Below are 22,706 nucleotides of genomic sequence, written 5' to 3' on the forward strand. Positions count from 1 at the left end.
AATAACAGTCAATGGAGTCAGTGATTTCTTCTTTCCATGATTTCTTATTCTTCCCTGTTGTATGACTGAAAGCCCAGTATCTCAAAAGGAAGGATGGCAAAAGTGCTGCTGTGTGTACTGCTCTGTGTTTTCAGAAATCTGTTACCAAACGTTTCATAGCATTATCCTCTCACAGTTATCAAGCCCAGAGATAAAGAGTTTGAATTTGACGGATAGCAAAGCAATTTTCTCTGGAAGAATTAATGGAATCCAGAGGTGATATGTGCAGAGATGTGTACATAATCCAGTTAAACAGAGAGGACTGATTTGTGCTCCAATCAAGGGGCAGGAGTAGGTTCATCGTGACCATCAGTTGGAGGATTGGCTTCTTTTCAGCACAGATCACTGTCTAAAAAACCTCCATAAAGTCAAGGATGACACAGTGTGTCCAGAATAGATATTTTATAGTAGACATGTCTGCTTGTTCCTTCTGAATTATATTTTCCTCATCATCATCTTCCTCAGTTGAACCAAGGTCAAACATATTCATCAAGGAAGAAGAATGGAAAAAGACACTAACAACTGGGTGTTAAACCTCCTCACTGAACCCACTAGAGACCTTTTAGAACAGTGATGTCTCAGAAGCAAGCAGCTCCTCCAGCCAACAGGCCTGACAAAGATGCTCGTCTCTTTATATATTGAAACAGTGTAATAATTAACCCCCTGCATGCAGCTGTGCTTGGTAACATTTACTTTTATGGAGAATATTGGTTTGCAGTCTGTTGTGTTGCTGATGGTTGCTCTGTTCTCTAAGACATTCTGGTTGCATAATGGTATATGTATATCTGTCTTTCAGTCCACTTGTGGACCACCACTGGCAAATAAAATAATAAATATAAACTATGCTGAATACTGTAGAAATTAATCCGATGAGATTTTTCTGTTAATTTTGGGGTGATTTGGTAGTAGAAAGCAATATCAAACCTGGTGAGACAACAAAGCTAAAACAGATTTTAGAGGAGAATAATTAGATGATAGTAACTCTGATAAAGCAGTATTGATTCAATTCAGCTTTTTCAGCACTGCTCAATAAAGTCCTAACATAGTGGACATTAAGATTCACATAATGAAATCAAGGGGAGCTGATCTCGGAGAAACTGTGAGTGGTAACAGCCTCTTCAGCTCAAATCAGGAGCTGCTTTCGTGCTCCTGTTCTCATTTCCATTTTAGCCTTCCCGTCTGACCAACACTTTCCCCAGAGAAATTCAAGAGCAAGTGATTCATCTGTAAGAGTACAGTAAATTACAAGTCTCACTCCTGCAGTTTCTACTAATTTTTTATTTGGACCTTATCTTCAGAAATATTAATGGAATTTTTGCACGGATAAAAACTGAGGATTTCAAGACTGGGTCACCGCTCGCTGGCGAGTGAGCCCACATACATTTATCAGGAAAGCTTAACCCCTGCTCCTATCATCAAACACAAAATTTGTTAAAAGGCAAATTCTGAAAAATAGCCCGGATAAGAAGATTTTTTAATCATATAGGGTACATCTTTATCTTCACTGTCTTTATGTTGATCTTCTCCCTCTTCTGATTTTATCTCTTACTATTTTATTTTTTTTTTACCAAGAAAGGATCAAGTGCAGTACCACAAGAGTAGATCTGGATTTTGCAAATACACAGATTGACAGCAAGATTGATTCATTGAGTCTGTCAAAAGTTCATTGTAGTCATGTACGACATGAGAAAAGCAGATCTTAAGACTACTTTAAGGGGAACCCTTGGTTAGAAATGGTTTCAGGAGGCCAAGTTGCCTGCAAAGTCAAGTAACAATATCTTTTCCAAACAGGAGCAAAGTGAGAACAGATAGGAAACATTTTCGTGGCAATGGTAAACTGGAATGTATGAGACAACCCCAAAATTATTGTTTAGTTGGAGTACAGTACTTTCTAACACCACTCCATATTGAAAAAGTACAGACTGACACAGGACGAATGACGGTAGCCAGAAATACCAACACAATCTCAAACTACTTTAGCTGAACCATTTTGAAGCAAATTCTCAGGACGTATTTAAGCCTATAGACATAAATACTACTGTGATCTCAAATTCTTGCTTAGGTAACCTGACAGAATGGATTAAAATTAATAGTGTTCTAGCACATTTAATATGTATACACTTGTTTACAATTGTAATCCCACTTATCTGAAAAGTGGTTGTGTAGAAGCTATCCACCACTGGCAGGGCTAAACTTGATAGCCAAATAAGCCATTGGAAAATGCTATTCTATAAAAGCTTTCAAAAGGAAGGGGATGAAGCTATTCACTAGTGCATCTATTCTTCTTCTGACCTTTATTTTTTCCTCTGTAAACCAAAAATGTCACTGTGTATATGCAGCAAATAATGTATAGACACTAATTATGAAATTATGGATGCATATGTTTATTGTGACATCCTGGAACATTGGTTCTACTAACTTTTAAAGTATTGCCATTATTGAAAATAATCCACCTTCTCGTAAGAAACAGCAACAGGAAAAATGGATGGATAGACAGTAACACATCTTTATGCCTTTTTATCTACCAGTCTATAGTGACTCCTTATAATTCATTTGGCAAACTTTCCATGTATATTCAGTGAATGCAGTATTTGGTTATCTACCTTGAAAGAGAAGATCCTATGTTATCTGTGCTATTTTGTATTCCAGGACCAATCTTCTAAAAACTACAATCAAACATATACTTGGAGTGACAACAGAATTATACTGAGCTTAATTGTCAGTTAAACATACTCAAGATGAGGTTACTAAGTGCAAGATCAGGAAAACTTAACTACCTGTAGACATCTGTCATAGAATTGGGTTCAAACTCCGAAAGCGAATGTATTTCAGGAGCTGTGTAAATCTGTATCAAATGCTGCTGGCATGAGCTTGATCCCTCAGGAGAATCTTCTTTTCTGTATGACTGCAAACCATAATCTAGCGTGAAAGAAAACAGGGAACAAACTATTCAGTGGGTACTTCACTGAAACGCCTGCAATAGTAGACAGTAACATAACTAGTCTAAAGGAATTAGTTTTCCCTATTTAAAATACACATGTTAGTCTAGAAATAGTGTGTTTTTGGTGGTCTTGCCTCCCTAAACAATTGCAAATATAGCGACTGGAAACCAAATATATAGGTAGGACTGCAAAACAGCAGGGAAGTTGAACTACGTAACCTCCTCCAATCAGAATTATTTTATGATTTTATCAAATTATATTCAGATAATAGTCTCACCTCAGTGCAAGAGTTAGCCTGTAAATGCAGGTTTTTGTTCTACCTTGTCCCTTGATACTTATCTCTGGTGGCAGGTTGCTAAAGTAATTACTAGTTAGACAGACTAACGACTGAAAAGCAGATGGTGGGTGTTACTTGCACACCACTAGCATCAGAACAAAGGCGGCATAGATGTGAAACATCTTTCCATCTATATTTCTAGCCTAATATAGAAGGGATGTTCAGCATATGACTCAGAATCGGTGAGAAGGAAAAAAAAACAACCGACTTCATTTTTCTTTCTTACGTAAACAGCACTCTGCTGTGTATGGGAAGGTTGGATGCAGATGTCTCCTTTTATCTGGAGTGACCTCTAAATAAGATGGTCTTAGAGATTAGTTCTTTATGTTGGAGGTAATTTTTCAAATAGCTCCCACATTCATTATTTGTGATGTTGGTTTGATATTATCACATCCAGATAAGCCATGAAAATTTTAAATTGCTACAGTGGAACTATATAACTTCTGAATGATTTCACAGAGATCCTATTTAACTGAGACGAGCTGTGCTAAGGTGATGTAGCTGATGTAATCCAACTAAGTCTATTTTTTATGCTTTTCTCAAGAACAGACTTTAAGCAGAGCAGGCAGTTCTGAAGGCACTAGAATACTGAACAACTTGGAAAAGCAGGCCTGGCCCTGTGTGGAAGCCTTAGTCATAGGATATTCCATTAAAAAACAAATCTGTTGCTGCTTCCTTTACGATGGCTATGGGTGAGAGGGTGTGATAACTTTGGAGAGAAAGTAGAAGAGATGATCATTGCCTTAATTTGCCTTGGCAGCTGCAAACTAAACTAGACTCTTCAGTGGCATTCCTGCTTCCACAGGCTGTCTTCCTGTACCAGGAGCAGACCAGAACTGTAGCTCTGTCTCTGGGAGAATACAATTCAGTTTTGTGTAAAGGACTGAAAAGCTCTGAGTTGAGTCTATTTTTCTCCATGAAACTACATTGTGTTTACCAATCAGTCAACATTACTACACATCTTTGTCCATGGCTCAGGTTTTCTCGCTGTATCAAAACTGAGAATGAGGCAGAGTTTCTCCTCAGACTGATACTGACAAACTCCATCCTTTGTGCAGTCTGATGAATGCATCAGTGACACATATTAATTAACTTGACTTGATAATATAACATGAAACTTACTTCAGTACAGGCCACTTCTACTGAAGTCTGGTACAGTTGGCAATTCCACATGAAACATCAGCATGAAGGCACTTGGAAAGAGTGTTGAGTGTGAAATCTATACACATTAGTGGGATAGCAGACAGTTTTGAAATTTTTTTCTTATCTACTTTTTACCTGCAATTTTGCAAACCCACCGGTCATCTATCACACAGTTATTAGACTTCAACCGTCCATGATACATTTTGTGGCGGTGAAGATGAGCCATTCCTTGTGCAATATCAGTAGCAAAAGAAAACCTGAAAGATAAAAGTCAGTAAGCTGATATTTCCACTAAACTTTCAGTCAAGAGTGGCTCCAAAGCCTACTGAATTTTACAGAAACACACCTTATAGCTTTCGATTTGTGTTCCCATGCTCAATTTTCCAAAATATTTAAGGTGGGTGGCTGAAAGCCCTTAACTCCCACTCATTTGTGTGAGCCTGCAGGCCTTTAGCCTCTATTAAGACAGCTGAGTGTCTTCTAGAAATTGCCAGTACTTTTGTATCCTTGGGAGCATTTTCAAATGTTTACAAGAGAAACAATTTTATTAACTTCCTCACTTTGTTTGGAAGTTTTCTTTCCTCAAAATCTTTTTCTTTGCTGAAGGCAAACATAAAGCAGAAGCAGAAAGGGTGTGACAAGAAGATCAATTTCAAAAAACAATGTCATTGCCTTTGTGGAAGTTTCATCAACAGTATGAGCTCATTCTCTCTATTGGTAGGTATAATAAAGCATTTGTAAATATGCTAACCAGGTAATCAATATGTCTTCATAAACAAAGGTGCAGTTATCTTTAGTTAAATAGGGATGCTCAAGATATTTGGGAACAAAATTAAGTTACACGGGAAAAAAGGTTTTAGAGCAGTTTCTGCAGGTCTCTCTAGGCAAGAGTTGAAAAGTCTTTGCCTTAGCATGATCAGCACTAAACATATGATTTATCAAAAAAAATGGAAGACAAGTTGGACTGAATATTTGAATTTGCTTGCTTGCTTGCTTCTTCATTCTCTCCATATCACAGTACGGGCCTCTCTCTCCAAGAACATCATCTAAAATTTAACATCTTTCCCTAAGCAGCATATATCACAGTATGCCTCATTCATCTTCTCAAAACTTTGTTTCCTACCTGAAACCCCAGTTCAAAGGAATGTCTTCATTGAAGAGCACATCACTCAGGCTTCCCTTGGGGCAGTACTCCGTGACAATGGCAACATTTGGGACTTCTATACAACCTCCAATGAATTTGCAGAGATTGGGATGGTCAAGTTCCCTGTGAAATTCAACAGAAATCACAGCATAATGACAATTTTGATGAATGTGCCTCCTGCTTTTTATACGGTAGATGGAAAGTGCCTTGTCTTACAATGTAGAGAAAAAAGTAAGACAGGAATAAGGAGATTTTGATCTGGTGTTAAACCAAAATTTGAAAGAAAGAGGAATATGAATTTATGGTCACATTTTAAACCTGAAAGAACCAGTCAAAAAAGGAATAACACTTTTCAGATTTCACTTCTTACCTCACTTGCTTTACTTCTTTACGTATGGATTTAGACAATGTGAATGCTTTCTTCATTATTTTCTTTATGGCCACTGTTCTACCATCACTGAAACAGAATGAAATGCTATTCATAGAGTTTTAGACCAAATTCCTAAGCCAGCAATACTACAAAAATGGACAAGATATACTTTCTAGAGTGGAACAGTTTCATACAATTAGAGATGAGGCAGAGAATTTAAGCATTTCCATATGTGGTTGTAAATCTGAATCTATGACAGCTGACATAGATTCAGATTTCCCTGTTTCTCCTGACAAAGGAAGAATTAGTGATTGCATTCAAGCAATCTTGATCTGTGAACAACATTTGGATTGTGAGCGTTAAGGTCAGTTGAGGCAGTTCAGTGATGGAGTAGCAGCAAAGGAAGTGTCAGAGAGAGAGAAACACATTTAGCCACATCCCTCCTTATCCATGACTTCTGGCTACCATTCTGTAGATCCCTCACTGACATTTCACATACTTCTGCTCTCATGGGACTAAGCATTCTCAGCAATGAAGCAGCTGAGTTTGATAGACAACAAAGCAATTTTCCTTGTTAAAGGAATCCAATGGAGATACCTGCAGGAATTTAAGTGATACCCACCATATAAACACAGAGTATGGGGTCTGTGGTGTAGTAGCTGTAGGTGCTTTGCCAATGAGACTGAATGCCCCATTCTTACATTTTTCACCCTTGCTGAATATTTTTAACCATGAGGCATCTGAGGAAGATGATAATGACGATGATGATGAAAATGTCACCTTTCAGAAAGAAGAAGCAAAAAGCCTAATATAAAAGATCAGTGCTACATCACAGTGTTACATCAGTGAAGTGGCTGTGATTTTCCACAATCTATGCTGAAAAAGCAGCTGTTTCCCCTGCCAATGATCCTAAGTAAGCTTCTTTTTCCTGCAAAGCACAGATCTTACCCTACGTGTTCCTATGGTAGGTATTGCTTCCATCTTTGCATGTGTTCCCCTCCTACCCCTTATTTATACTACTTTTATGGGGAAAATTGCTTTCTGGATAGCAAGATATGCCTATGCCATCTGTCTACATAGATGTGCACCCTTATAATTTGATCTAGAGGTGAAATGTTCTGAACATTCAGTCACATTAGCTGGTTTAAGGACAAGATTTCTAACATGCTGCTGTAAAGGGTGCCACTCTTTAGTGTAGAGAACCTAGCTGTGCTCTGCCTGCATTTTAGAAAAAGGGCTTCACAAAAACCTTGGTTCCAAATATGTTTGAACAGCAAGGACCATTCTTTAGCAGACTGTAGTCCCTAAGAGAAAAGGAGAAACGAAAGACAAACCAGAAGCCTGGCATATAAAATACTCCACAGCCAATATTTGGTGTGGAAGTCAGATGATGATCTTAACTTACCAGATTTGGCCTAACAAGAAAAATTGAAGCTTTTTTACTGCCTATTCAACAGTAAAGTGGCAAGAACCAGAAATTCAAGGTGGAATTGTAATATAGTAGGCACTGAAGTAAAATAGTAATACATTGACTTACTATCTTCCAGTCTGGGTGAAGTATTGTTTCCTGGACATGTTGGCAGCTGCTGTGCAGGAGCTCAGAGCAGTGATACAGCTGACGTTGGAGACACTGGGTGCTGGGGGAGCACTCATCATGCTTCCTGTTACTGTCCACATGACATGATCTAAACGGGATGTGGGATGAGAAAAATCACCTGAAGGTGCCTATTATTGCACAGGCAGAGACTCCAGAGGCAAACAAATAAAGGGAATTCTCCAAATCTTTACATCTCAGCTGCTCTTGTTAACACTTAAGACAGAAAACCATTGCCTGGGATGTGACTGCTACATAAAAAGTAAAAAAGTTCCAAAGATGATTCATTGCCAGAGATCTTTCTCACTAATCTTCAGGATCTGATGCAATTTTTACTTCTCTACTCCTGACATGATTAGCCCTTGCTGCTACATAGATGCTGAGGACAGAACCCAGGGAAGGAGAGCAAGCCCTGTGCTATACTTTAACAAGTCTATTTGGAGCTCCTAGAAGACTGTAAAGGACAAGAATGTGGGAAGTGATTCTGACACCAGACTGAAGTCAGAGAAGAGCAACAATGCAGAAAGATGAAAAAAATACACAGTGATCTCGATGTATGTTTTTTAATCTCTGTTGACCAACTCAGGGTGACAAAGATACTTCAAAACAAATTTAATAATTACATATTGTTTAACCATGTCCAATTAAAATCCAGATTTAGCCAATTAGTCTCAGAAATGCTGAGAGCTCTCAAGTCTGGTAGAAGTATCCAATAAAATGCTGCTGAGAAAGTTCAGCATCTCAGCTTGGATTAGAACTGCCATGTTCCCACACCACAGTATTATCCATATGCAGGTCAAAATTGCATTGACATTTTAAGTCTTTCTACAGCATTCCACCCAGAAATATATTAGAAATCCCTGAGACAGCTTTGAGAATAAGAGTGTGTATTTAAGAGTGTACATCTATATCTCTATATGTGGTGCAAAGCAAAAAAAAAGAGAAGTTATCTTGAAAAAATAAGGCTAATTTTTCATTTTACAGGCTACATACCCTGGGTAGAACACTGATGATCTGTTTCCATTTAGATAACTGTGCATTTCAGGCTACAGTGGGTAGCTCTGAACAGCTTTATCCAGAGAAGACGTACTGGCTGTTACTAAATCTCATAATGTTATCAGTCCCCATTAAGTTGTTAATTATCACTCCTAGGTCTTAAACAATATTGTTGATTCGCAGTCTTCTCTCCAAGAAAGCTTGTCTTTCTTCTTTGATTTTTCAAACTAATTTTTAATGTGTTATTTTTTGGTCATGCTTCTAGTTTCTCTGAGTCTCTTTCCAATGTTTCTCCTCATGTGTGATCTTTATGACATTTTCTGGTTCACTATTAGCTGAAAATTTGGTCTTCTTACATTTGCTATATTGAAAGACACTTTCCTCCATTTCTGTATTCACAAATCTGGATTTAAATTCATTTTGATTTATGTAATCAAATTAATTCCTAAGCCAAAATTTCTTATTACAGCAAAAAGAATATCATATCAAAGCTATAAAAAAATTAAGGCTGAAAGTATCCCTACTATATATTATCACAAGAACATCTTGACACTAGCAACACAATAACATAACACAGATAAAGCAGACATCTGCTTAGCAGTTCCTCACAGACACACACAGTGAGAGAGTGTGCATCAGCACAGGCCTACAAACTTCAGCAGATTTCTACAGATTTACCCTTTCTGAAGATCTAGGTACTGTTTTCCTTCTGAATGCCAAATCATGAAACAGCAAAGTAAATAATCTACGCCTATTTTAAGCGTAGCACAGTAAAGCATATAATAAGATCTGAATTTATTCTTAATTTATTTAATTAGAACTAATTAAATCATGACTTGTAGTCAGAAGATAAAATAGTAAAAAACCCATTGGCCACAATGAATTACTTTTTGCAGGAAGTCTGTCACAGATAGCATACACTGAGAGAAATTATGATCATGTTATATCATAATATATTTGTGCAATTCAGGGGCAACTTAGTCAGAGACCAATTATACAGAATGATACACTCACTGAAATAATTGTAATTTATTTTGTCCAAGTTCAGAAGTTGTCTGTTTATTTTGGCATCTGTTTTTTTTTCAATTGACAAATCAATGTAAATAAAAAGAAGGAAACTATTTAAAATAACTTTGACATCTGAAGCTTCAAGAAAGAAACATCAGTGACCAGTTCACAGAGGTAACAGGGATGAAACATTGGATATGTCTTTCACAGATTGGTTCACTTTTTGTAAGACCCTTGAAATGTAAAAATCTACTTATAATGGAGATTATTTCTCAAAATTATTAAAGAAACTGATCACAGTATCAAAATGACAAGTTACTAACCTTGTTTGATGCAGGTGAAATCTATAATCCAACTTTCATCCCAAAGCATCTTTTGTTTCTGATATTGAAACCACTACAAAAATAAATCAAATTCATTCCTAATGTAGCCCCAATGCCTTTGAAGAAATTAAACCAGAGATTATTCTTATCAAATATGAAAGTGTATAAGTATCCAAACCAAATCTGATATTTAAACATTCAACATACATCTTATGAATAACGTTTGAACCAAATGTATTAATAAGAGGCTTGGAAGAAAACAGCACATAATAAATATATTAAGCACTGTACAGTCTATATTCTAAAAGTAATTACATGTCATATTTTGCATTGGCTATAAACTCTCCATTATTATTAATGTTTATGCATTTGTATTTCAGCCTGGACATCAAATGAGTGGTTCACATCCCCTCATGTCATGAACATGTGTTATGCTATGTAAGTGTATGACAAGAACACAATACATCCCAACTCCAAGCCCCCAGTCTACAAATTAGGCCATATTATATCAAGTACTCTAGCATAAAGAGTATTAGGTAGGGAATCTCTGGCTACTTGAAGCATCAGTGAAGAAGGCATTGATCTAATAGCTGATTTTTTGTAGAGTTGACATGAAAAACTAATATACAAAGTATAAATACATGATTTCAAATGAGCACTAGTTTAAATTATACAGTTTTAATGGCTGCAGTCAATGCTTAAATGTCAAATCAAAGCAGCATTTTACCATCATTATAGCATTTCCTAGAGACTGGAATTATACTAGGAATGATGCATGTTTTCTCTGAAACAGGTGACAAGTTCATACACAAGGAACATGATGTGAAAATTGTATCGACATAATTGGGAGAAATTCGTGGCAAATATAGAGCCCATTAAATCAAATTATTTCATCCCATTTATTTCAAAAGGTTTTTGAGGAAAGAAACCTACTTTTATCTTGTAGAGGTATGACTGTACAAAGACTTATTATCAGGAAGTGACTATCAGGCTTGCTATAGACACTTGATATCAAACGAATATCAAACTTGATATCAAACGAATCCTTTCTTCTACTTGAATGATTAAAGAAGGCATTAGTTTCCAGATGGTTCTTTTTAAATTTTATCAGTAACCAAACTGGATAAAATAATCTTTCCTAACTTGCTACAATAAAACCAATAAAAGTTTTTTTAAAAAAAGTTGCTGTTATTGAAGAAGTTATCACTACATCATTCCCATATCATTATACATATAGGAAAATGTGTACAGAAATGTAAGAAGAAAAAATATAAACTCAAAACCTGCAGAAAAATAGCAGAAATAATAGCTAAATTTTGCTACCAGACATTTAAAGAAGCCTATGTAAGGCCAAGAAACTGGATTGCTCTTTCTAAAATGCAAATGCCTGTTATTTAAAACCTTTTGAATTTCTCATCTGTCCAATTACACATTTCTGTCAGATCATATGATTTCACAGGACAGTTACCATAAACTCATTGTCACAACTTTTTTGTGAACTATAAATACTCAAATAGTTCTCAACATTGCTTGTGTTCCTAACTCACAAAGCCACAGAGTGAGGCACAGAATAGAGAAAAAAATCTAATTGTGATTCAGGCATCCCTTAGTACCTCAGTTTGTGGACCATCAGCCTTCTCCTGCTCACTCCCTCTCAGTGTAGTTGCCTACTGCAACTGCAGCACAAGATAGAAAGAGAAGGAATTCCTGAGGAAAGAGTAGCTTATTGTTTTACAGGACTTATGGGCCAAGCTCCAAACAAATTATCTACAGGTACATAATCACTATAATGACTCTAAAACTGCCATAATCACCTGTTAAATCTTTGTTAAGAAAATCATAAATGTATTTTTTTCCAAGATGCAGACACATAAAGGTTATAGATCATCTTTCCCAGAAGCACTGTGAAGTAATAAGCCATAATACCATGCTGTCTCCTATTTATATAGACTTTTTTATTCAAAGACACACAAAACTGCTTCTCGATTACTCATACACTCCTCATTCCCTTTTTGCTTTTCCTTCATGAGTCTGTTATAATAATTGATAACTACTATGCAAAATTAATCCCTTTGAACTGAACCAAGCTGGTTCAGCTACACTAAGAAAATGAACCTATTAAAAAAACCCAGTCAACCAAAACAGAAAAAAAAAAAGATTCTCTTCCCATGATTTCTTTTGAGAATATCTCAAGCTGAATGTTTTGCATTACAAGTTGTATTTGGACTCTGAGATTTAATGACCCCTGAAGGATCTAGTCCCCTAATGAATTTACCTAAATTGTTTTTTAATAGTTTTAGAGTTCTGGCCTCCATAGGATTTTTAAGCAGTTAATTTCGTAACAGAGTTTTATTCTGAGTGAAAGGTACCCTTGCTTTCCTGGGATCCCCTACTTCCCATTTTGAAAAACCTCTTCCTCCTTTACAATGATATATCCACCCCGCTGTAATCTTCTCTCTACAGAATGAAAATTCTAACACAATGAGACTTCTCTTACAAAGAAGCCTTAATAATTTTTTCCCTTTCTTTCTCCTTTCTTTCACAGCACAGAGGTTCTGGATGAAGAAGTTCTATCCTTCTACTAAGAGAGAGCTCCACTCTATCCAATAAAATCATGGAAGCAAGAGAAAAATAGAAGAGGAGAGAAAGGATACTTACCATGACTGTCAAAATGAAGCCAGTGCAGACTAAACATATTGGTAAGGCAACTGCTATCCTGGCATCAGCAGAAAGTGGGCATTCCCCACAGTCTGCTGGACAGATAGAACAGCCTTCCTCTTCCTCACAAAAGCCATCTCCACAGACTGATTAAAAAAGGAAACATGTATCAGAATATTTTAAGGCAGTTTTATCCATTTATGAGGTAGTATCCTGATCTAAACACATGGTTCTTGAGCTAGGAAACCTCAGAGTGCCAGAAATAATAGTTTTTGAAGAATTCAGAGATATCATCTCAGCAACTGAAAGAGCAATCTGAATTTCTGAAGTGATGCAGGATCTCTTTGATCAGATTAAATGTTAATTACATCAGAGGCTTTGACATATTTTGTGTATAAAACACTTCATCACTACTACTGTGTTTTTCATTGTTCATATGGAGCTTTTCTCTGAAACACAAAGTTCTTCAAGGCAGGCATTTCCTTTTTTATTTTTTATACTTAATCCAGCTCTTGTGATCCCCAGAAGCCAGTGACCCTTATTCAGCAGCAGAATACACTGGGAACTGCAGAAAGAAATCTTACAGGGATTTCTTTTACTCCAAGATCTTATATAAATCATCCACAGCATCTGATGGGATGTAAAACAGAAGCCCTGAAGGACAAAACTCCTTCCCCCATGTCCTGAATGGTCTTTCAATTTTACCTCTCTGACTAAACTAATATCATGCTGTACTTCAGCCTTGTGAGATGAGCTCAATGTAATAATGTCACTATGTACTTTTTAAAAAAAAAAAAAAGCCTTAACAAAACAAAATCCACTGCTCAGTAATAATTCTGTCTCAGCCCCATTAATTCCAGTATAATGCCAGGATAATAACAGAAGTCACTTTCTGTCTGAGGGGAGCTGCATTTTTATCATTTCTTTTCTGATAAAGTGTAAGTTTCCTGGAAAACTCAGCTACTGTTGCCTTGAAATGGATAGAAAATTCTATAGCTAAATACTTCCATTCACACTGGAGTTGCTTCAGTCCTTTTTATTTTTCCATAACACTGGGAAATATATTCTCAGATTTCCAGAAGAGTAGCTGACAAGTACTGTGATGACATTCCTATCTTAACCAATATTTTTCTTCAGGTCGTGTGTTTAATTTATTAAACAAAGTCCAATTTTTACATTTTACAATGCTAAGAGAATTGCTACAGTTATTTCTTCTTCCCTTCATACAGCTATACTAAAGTTAATGAAAGACTGATGCCTTTGGGAGTAATTTTATTTTTATGTGAAAAAGAGAACCAATACGGATTTCTACCAATCCAATTTGCTTAAGGCTTGTCTGCTCCTCTTCAGATGAAGAGTGTCCAGATTCTCAGAACATTTTTTAGAAGAATATTCTCACATCCCCATGAACTGCAGACAAGCCTTGTAGTACCTGAAGCCATTGATCATGCTATTTGATCATCACCTTACTTATTTGACAAGACTGGTTTTCTGCTGTTCTAGATTAATACATGTTAGAAGCTCAAACACTTTTTTGGATGTTCAGTATTATGTGAAGAAGAATTTCAGAAAGACATTTGTGTATTTTCAATGCTAAGTTGCAGTAGGAGGTACTTTTGCTCTTGGTTACCACACACGAATAATAAAAGCATTCAGATTTGCAGTCAGTAAGCAATTCCCTCACATTTTCATTTTATATCATACCTACTGCAGGAAGGACTGTGGTTTTTGCTTCCAGAGCAGCTTGCATTTTCCCGACTCGGATGTGTGCAATGAGAGAAGTCACACCCGCATGAACTAAAACAACCTGCCAAAGAAGTGAACAAAGCAGCAAGCATCAAAGTTTCTCTTGCATACACTAGGCTTTACAACAAGAACTGCCCAGCTGTGATGACCTTCAAAAGAATTTGTGCATGTTTTCCGGAATCAGGAAGGGCAGGTGTACTTCACTGTGTGGGCAAAATGGAGGAGAAGAGACAGCCTTTATGAGAAAGGCAGATCTGACTGCCCTCCTGGCGTGTATTCTTTTCACCACGCAGGGCTATTAGGCCTGTACATTCTGCCATGTTTGCTTCTCTGTTATTTCTGCCAGGCAGAAACCCCATAATGATCATATGAACCTGCATTACAGTCCAGTCAGTAGTGCAGTATATTGTAAGTGTTGGCCTTAAATGGACTCATTTTCCTCCCATCCCCATTACTTCCACCAACTACATAAGGCATAAAACTGATGCTTTCAAGTCAAGTCAGTTGGGAATCGGTATTACTCAGCTGTATGCATCATTTACACACATAACACATAAATAAATGGTTGAGGAGCATATAAATGAAGTGCTTTAAATTACTAGCAAGTAAGCTCCGAAAAGAGTAAACCAAGTAAAATGCTATATGTAATAAATATAGTTTACCTTGGTAGTCCAGTTTCTTTGGCTCATTTTTCCAGCAGTAGACAAAGTGTGAGTAAATATCTGACCATCATCTGGGATCCATGGACCACAAATTCCTCCTTTACCCTTTAGTAGACATATTGCTTATGTCAGTAAAGCACAACACAATGGAAGTCCTAGCTCCTCTTTTTTACCTTCTCAAAATTACTCATGCTCTCAAACAGTAAATGAAATGATACTTTATAGCTAAATCAATTAATATGCCAAAACCCAAGCAACACTGTTCTGTGACAAAATAAAAGATAAAATAAGAGACAAGCAATTGTTCCTATACTGAGTTAAAATGTCACAAATATTGTTACCTTTTAAAATACATGAGCCCCAGTGGTGTACTCACAGAATGAGTAACCCTATGAAGCTAATTCACTTTTTCAGAAATTGCTGTATTAGAACCGGAATCATATCCCACTTTTAATATTTTTCTCAAGGGGTTTTATTGAAGTTTTACTTTTGAAATAGCAGGGGTTTTTTCCCTTTTCTTTAGCGAGGAAGTGATGCACCTTTTCATTGTCTGTTTGCACAGCATTTCTCAGTAAAACCATTTAAGATGTAAATCTCCTACAACTGCAATCATGGAGGACTATTTTGGCTGTGTGGTGGTTTGAAAAACCTTTTCTCTGAGGTAGCAATAATTTGCCCCACTGATAATACTGGACCAGTCAAAAGTCCACACGCGTCCTACGGAAATTACATACCCACAGAAACAGAAGAGAAGGTGGTGAAGATAGTTTAGGAGGTAGGTAGCCATGATCTGAGCCAGGAAGAAGCAGGGGGCCAGTGAGCCTCTCTGGGAACCAAGGGCCCCCAGCCCCCAGCTGAGGCTACGGGAGACCCAGTATAGTGTCAAAGCTGGACCAGGTCCCGTAATCAAGAGCTGGAAGAGTTTCCTTACTGTCAGCAGCAGCAGAAGACATTGAAAGCAGCAGCAGAGCAGCCCTGAACAGAGACAGCGATGGCTAAAAGCCAAAAAGATAGCCAGTAGCAATGAGATAACGTGAAGCCGGCTGAAAGATGCAGAGATGTTCCTGCAGGAGGGAGAGTGGACAACAAAACAGAGGTAAACTCAACAGAGCTGGTTTGGGGTAAGACTGTATTACTTTCTCAAAATCCAGAGACTTCCTGAAGAGGGGTGGACTTCCAAACCCCTATGGAGTCCCGAAATGCAGCAGCAGCTAGAGAGAGAGAGAGAGAGAGAAAGGAGCTGAAAACCCAGAGTTGTCCTGAGAGCTGAGCCAGGACGGAATGCAGAGGAGGTGGCCGTGCCCTCTGCTGCTGCTGTTGCTGTTTCTATCATGCTGGCGAGCTGAGACAGAGCAAAAGAGCTTTGGTAAGACTGAACTGAAAGCTGCCTTCAATGTTCTAACCCAAGAGGAGTGAAGATCTACAAGGAAATCCCCTGAAAGCTTGGGCTCAGGGTTGGAATTTCCACAAAGTAAGAACCAAAATCCTGACTGTCATACTTAAATCTGCTGCCTTGGAAAAAATGGAGGACACTAACCAGTGCCACAAGAAAACTGAAATGAAGGAACTGTGGCCTGAGAAGTGACAGAAAGACTTTTCTCTTTTCTTCTTGGACTTTTATTGAAGAAAAGGAGAAATTTAATTTAACGTTAATGTATATGTAGATGTAAATAAACCTTTGTAAATATTTTCCCCTTCTCCCAATAACGAATGGTTGTGTTTTGTCTGAAAACTCTCCATATGGGATGAAAAAGATATCAAGTCCATACCATCACTAAACCCTCTCACAGGGGCAAACTGTGGGAGGGGGGCTTAAACTTAGAAATTAGATTCTTGGGAGTTTCAAACCACCACAGGTTGTCAAAGATTTTTGGTTTTTTGAAAGGATTCAATCTGTCTCCTATCTCCAGGTATTTCTTCAGGTACTTGTTTCAAAGGACTATAAGAAATAGATTAAATCAAAAGAAATGGAGTCAATGTAACAAAAATAGTATGTTTTAAAACTCATGATACTGAAAAAAAACCCAAAAAGTGAAAAACAAAACTTCTCAGACAATGGAAAAAACTTTCTTTGAAGTGTATGTTCAATCTTATGCAGTGATACTCATGGCCTTGCTGTTTGAAAGTCAATCTGTTTGACTCTAAACAGGAACTAAAGTATTTACATTATTACAAAGAAGCCAGATGATGCGTGTTGGCTAACATGCTTTTGCCAGTTCCACACATTAATTCCAAGCAGTACTAATTGTGAAAGTAAGAAACAATGGAGAGGTCATGCCAGTGGTGAGATGTTGAAGTTCTTTACTGCGGTTGTAGACAAAAGTATTGGTGTGATGGTCCAACAGGGATTCCTCTTTTAAACCAAAGTTCTGGTTTCAGCTAAGGCTCTCTGGGAGTCATTAAGAAAACAGCTTTACAAAGGGACTGCCAAGAAGCAAACTAGAGCTCCTGTGGAGTAATTAGGCCTTTGCACAGAAGGGTATATGAAACAGCTGCAAGATGTGTAGACTGGGTTTTCTATTACACCATCTTTGATCAGTAAGAATGTGTCACATTGCCAGAAGGGAGCTCAACTAGAAAAACTGGGCAACTGCATGAAGGTTAGTATGCAAGGTAAGGCTTACCTGACAGATTAAAAAAAATTAAGGTGTTCCAAACTGTGTTTTTAAAATCAGAACTTTAAGTATTCATTCAGAGACAGGCCAAGCAGACAAGCTAAGAATGGATCTTGCTAATACTGCATGAAAAAAACTTGTTATCCTGTATTTGGATTCTTTTTTTTACTCTGATATAATGGAGAAAAATCATTCTATCTCAGGACATGTGTATACAGGCTTCAGTCCTACAAGTTTTCCCCCTGAAGTTATAAAATGGTAAACCCCCAGGGGGTGGTGACCCTTGGGGTTGAGCCAATGAGTGCTTCTGCAAAATATAGACATATCACCCAGACTGGAAAAGAAGGTGGTTGTAGTAGTTGTTGTTGGAGAGCATGGCCATGTTCTAAAGACACAAGGAGAAGGGGCAGGAGCCCCTCTGGGGAGCCACGTCCCCCCAGCCCCCAGCTGAGGTCATAGAAACTTGGAAACAGTGTTAAACTGGACTGAGGTCTGTAGCTGAGAAGCTGGGAGTTTTTCTCCTCCACTGTAAGCAGCAGGAGCAGTGGCAAAAACAGCACTGGACGGAGACTGTGGCTGAAAGCCAAGAGATAAGGAAGAAGCAGCAGAGACGGCACGTAGCCAAGGAAGACACAGAGTTGTCTGAGAGAGAGAGAGTCAGCAGCAGAGAGAGAGCTAAACTCTACAGAGAGAGAGAGAGTTTGGGTAAGAACTGAAACAAACTCCCCAAACTCCTTGGAGACCTCTCCTAGAGAGGAGAGGGGTGGTAATCTTGGAGTGCAGCATGCACTGAGAAGAGAGAGGGGCTGAAAAGCTCAGACGTCCTGGAAAGCTGGACCGGGATGGCCAGACGGACTGTGGAGGGGGTGACCTTGGCCCCTCTCACTGCTGTTGCCAAGCAACAGCCTGAGACAGAGCACAGGAGCTCTGATAGAACTCTTGAGGCAAAGGCCTTCAACTGAAAGCTGCCCGAGATGTTTTGACTCAGGGGTGAATCCCCTGAGGAAGGGACCTTCATGGGGGTCTTACACCCCATGATATGACGTGGTGAGGCAAGCCTTGTCCCTGCTACGCAGTCCACGGAAGAGAAAGACCCTCTCTTGGAGTCGAAGGGCCGAGAAGGGCTTGGAGATCCCCCTTGTGTATACTGGCAGAGATCCAGCTACAGCTGCTGCATGGAAGGAGAGAGACTGATGCCCTAGAGACACTGCTGCTCTGAGAGTGGAAAAGATCTCTTCCTTCTTCCCTCCTGGACTTCTATTTGGAGAGAGAAGAGATTTGATCCATTGTAAATACTGTTTTATCATGGTAGAGATAGTTGAGATTGTGTGTGTAATGTATTATAATATCTATTTGTAAAGTCATTGTAATATAATCCTTTCCCCCCATTTTGAGTCTTGTGTGGTGTCTGGAAAACCCATCTCACACTGGGCTGAGATGTGGGAGGGGGCTTGGACTCGAGAACTGGATTTTGGGGCTCTCAAACCATTACACCCCTCAACTCTAGTAATCCAAGCAAATCATTCATGTTCCCTCTATAAGCTGGAGAGGCAGGAATACCTCCAACAGAAAATTTGCCTTGCTTGTTTTAGAATGCGATGATCTGTCTTTCTTTCCTTATTGACTGTACAGAAATCCGAGTCAGGTAATCTCGAAATTATGAAACTGGCCCCACTAAACATAATGAGAGATTCTATATACCGCCTTGCCCAAAGATCCAGCCACTTGCTTTGTGGCCTGAGGATCCAGTGCAAAAAAATTCTGAAACTGACAGACATCGCCACAGTGGTTTTAGTGAACTATAGATTTGGTCTAATTGCAATTACAGAAAGACTTCGTGAACTTCAACCTGGTTATTAAAATGACGTTTCATCCAGTAGCAAGAACAGAGCACATTATTCTGTACCATCATACTAACCATGAAGGCCAAAGGACAGGAATGAATGTTGGCATGGTAGACACAGCAGTTCTCCTCATTTGCATCTTTCCATCTGGCAGGGCATTCATGCTCCTCACAGAATTCCTTTGCAGCAGGAGCATTGCTAGCCAAGCAGGAGAGAGAGAAAAACTTTTACATCCATTTCTCATTCTCAAAAATTGCAACAAGTACATGACACCGTGTTCTTTATCCTTCTCAGAAAAATTAGCAGCAAAAACGCATGAAGAGACCTAAACACTGTTGCACCACTTCTTTCTCTTCTGTCTCACTCCTGTTTGAAACATTCCTGGAGCAAAGAAGATTGTTGTCAGCTGGGCCACTGCCCACTGCCATGCAGTAGGGACATCTGGTAGGCACTGTGCTGCAACCAGGAACCAACCTCAACTTCTCTCCCCAGCCTGACTTCGTGACCAGGTGGGATTAGGTGGCACTACCTCATCTAACACAAACACACCATTACTCAACTTCCACTATCAGATATATGTGCCCCTGGCTACTTTCAGTCTTAGTGTTTTCAGTTATATACCTTCATCTATGCACGTGATTCATACAGATTATTTAGCTCCAGTCTTTGCTCCACAATTGAAATTGCCAAGGAAAATAATCATATTGGATAATAATATCAGATACAATTCCCCAAATCGAAAATGTGAAGCAAAACGCAGACTTTATGAATAGACTGTCCTACAAAACGACTTTCGAAATTTCATTCCTGAAAGATGAATGTAGTCACCTGGAAATGTGTGATGCAACACTGCTTCCTCAGTTACACTTTCAGTTGGTTATCACTCTCATAAATTTTGCTTTAAGATAAAATAATATTCTGCAAACATGGTTTACTCAGTAGACACAGCCAGACTTATTCGTAGTTTAGTTTAAATGCTATGCACTTGTGATAGATCTCTATAAAACAGTTCCAGAACGCAGGGATTTATTTTTCAACTTGTTTTTACTGAAAAAAGGCCTAGTAATGAGTAGATTTAAGACAAGACTGTGTTTATTATGAGAAGACTGTGTTAATTGTAAGAAATAAACACAAATATAGAGTGTTAGGTTAATAGAGATTGTATTCATGGCCAGACTTACAAAGGTATAAAAATACTTGAAACCTGAGATAAGCAAATCTGTCAATCCCCCAAATACCTGAGCAGATAAAATATTAAAATTTATTGGCCTTTGAATTCATACTGGGAATTAAGAAAAATACACAATCAAGCTGGTGTTTAATTCAATCACACACTTTCTCTAGGGCTGCTTTTTAAAATTTATCCTGTATTCTGCATTTTTTATTCAAGAACTTCATCATGGCTTCACCCAGCCCTGCTGATGCCCATACACTGACTTTCCAGCCAGATGTACTTCAGTCAGTCATTGTAACCTTAAGTGTCAACCAGATAATCTTCTAGTCAAAATAAGGTGCAATGAAAGACTTCAGCATAGATTTGTCTCTCTTTAAAAGTATTTGCCATCTGTCTCTATTGCAAGACGTATAAGTACATGAAAAGAAGACTTTTCCAGATTCTTTAGTGGTTTGAGAGAGTGGGTCTCCCTAGGAAGACTATAAAATCAGATCCATCCCCTAGAAGTGAAAAAATCTGCTTAATGGTTGAGATCTTTGAACTATTAGTAGCCATACACTTCAGAAAATGTGATAAACAAATTTAAAAAAACTTTGTAAACATTGTACACAGATGAAAAAAAAAAGTATTAAATTTTTGCCATTGCAAATGAATTATAAATCATCTTCTAATATGAAAAAAAAATCTCAGGATAACACCTTTTAGATCTTAACTTTGTAATGTAAACACTCAGAACAACAGCAAAAAACTTGAGGTTTTCCATGAACATCTCTCAGAAAGCAGGGAAACACAGCTGCAGCCTCTGACCCAGGTATTTCTATAAATGAATAGAGAATTGTTATGCACAGACAGAAGTGTAAAATTAGGGTGTATTAGCCCTGGATTTCTAGATCCAGATCTGTAGATCTGGATTTGTACAAATAAACATTCTCTACTTAGTTACTGATGTCCACAACACAGTCCCTGAGTTGATATATAAGCTTTTGGACTGATTTTAATCCCACAGAAAACAAAATGTTTCACCACTGAATTCAGTGGATTCAGTGTTGGACTGGCATCTTTTTCGTATCCATTTTGTGCACTTCAAACATTCTTATGATTAAAATGAGTTTAGGATATACAGTTGGTCTGAGACTCGTGCTTAAACTTCAGTTATAAATTCCGTGTGTACAGAAGCAAGAACTGATGTTCAGAGTTGCACTGAGACATTAGTGATGTGCCCCATCTTTGACCAAGCAGGAAAGTATGCCATGGTAGATCCTCTGAGAGCAAAGTCATTGCAGAGGGGGAAATATCAGAGAAAACAGAGCTATAAGAGACCTCAAAACATGCAAGGAATTAGTGAGGATCCCCAGACCCTATATTCCAATTATATTTATGAGTATGTACACATAGAATCCTCACATACTCATGACCATGATAACATTTTTATGGGAAGCAATACCTGTGGGAAAGGATTCCATTTTGCACTGCATATTGATAAAAGCTGTCTGAAGCAAAGACTGCATAGGTCACGTTGAAAGATTCCCCACTCACAGCCTTTTCTGGAGGCCTTTGCACCCACATCATCTCCAGTCCTAGAAATGACACAATCATGGGCCAAAATATTTACTATACTATTTTATTCAACAGATGCACACAAATGTAAAACTTTCTGTGTATTGATTTTCATCTATTCATAGAATCATAGAATGGTTTGGGCTGGAAGGGACCTTAAAGATCATCTAGTTCCATGGGTCCTCCTGCCATGGTGTGGGGACACCTTCCACTAGTCCAGGTTGCTCAAAGCCCCATCCAACCTGGTCTTGAACATTTCCAGAGATGGGGCACCCTCAGCTTCTCTGGGCAACCTGTTCCAATGCCCCACTACCCTCTGAGTAACCCTCCGAGTATTCTTCCACTGCTTGTTATGAGCCCCAATCCATCATCAATTTTAGTGGCTGTACAGGTAACCACAAATGCACATTAATTGAAAAGTTCTGACACTCATTCGGAAAAGATCTTGCAGTTGGAGAAATGTGACAAAAAATCTGTTCATCTTACATAATCTAGCTTTGTTTCCAGTATAATGTATTGCTGCTTGTCCTGATATATTTGCTTTCCCCTTGGAT

The 22,706-nt window shown here is 38.2% G+C and overlaps 1 protein-coding gene across 1 annotated transcript in view; it reads right to left on the reverse strand.

Moving 5' to 3' along the window:
• LOC113988418 (atrial natriuretic peptide receptor 2-like) overlaps positions 1–22,706 on the reverse strand; it is a 39,997-nt gene that overhangs the window by 12,627 nt on the left and 4,664 nt on the right. Inside the window, exons 3-13 of the mRNA XM_027722003.2 lie at positions 22,040–22,172; positions 19,496–19,619; positions 14,963–15,067; positions 14,259–14,361; positions 12,555–12,700; positions 9,897–9,969; positions 7,513–7,660; positions 5,976–6,062; positions 5,585–5,728; positions 4,597–4,718; positions 2,817–2,958 (exon numbers count right to left, since the gene is read on the reverse strand). Of these exons, the coding sequence (XP_027577804.1) occupies positions 2,817–2,958; positions 4,597–4,718; positions 5,585–5,728; positions 5,976–6,062; positions 7,513–7,660; positions 9,897–9,969; positions 12,555–12,700; positions 14,259–14,361; positions 14,963–15,067; positions 19,496–19,619; positions 22,040–22,172 (1,327 nt within the window). The remainder of the gene's footprint in view (positions 1–2,816; positions 2,959–4,596; positions 4,719–5,584; positions 5,729–5,975; positions 6,063–7,512; positions 7,661–9,896; positions 9,970–12,554; positions 12,701–14,258; positions 14,362–14,962; positions 15,068–19,495; positions 19,620–22,039; positions 22,173–22,706) is intronic.

Source organism: Pipra filicauda, unplaced genomic scaffold, assembly GCF_003945595.2.
Source record: "Pipra filicauda isolate LSUMZ 115617 unplaced genomic scaffold, ASM394559v2 scaffold194_size2289513_pilon, whole genome shotgun sequence".
NCBI classification, from domain to species: domain Eukaryota; kingdom Metazoa; phylum Chordata; class Aves; order Passeriformes; family Pipridae; genus Pipra; species Pipra filicauda.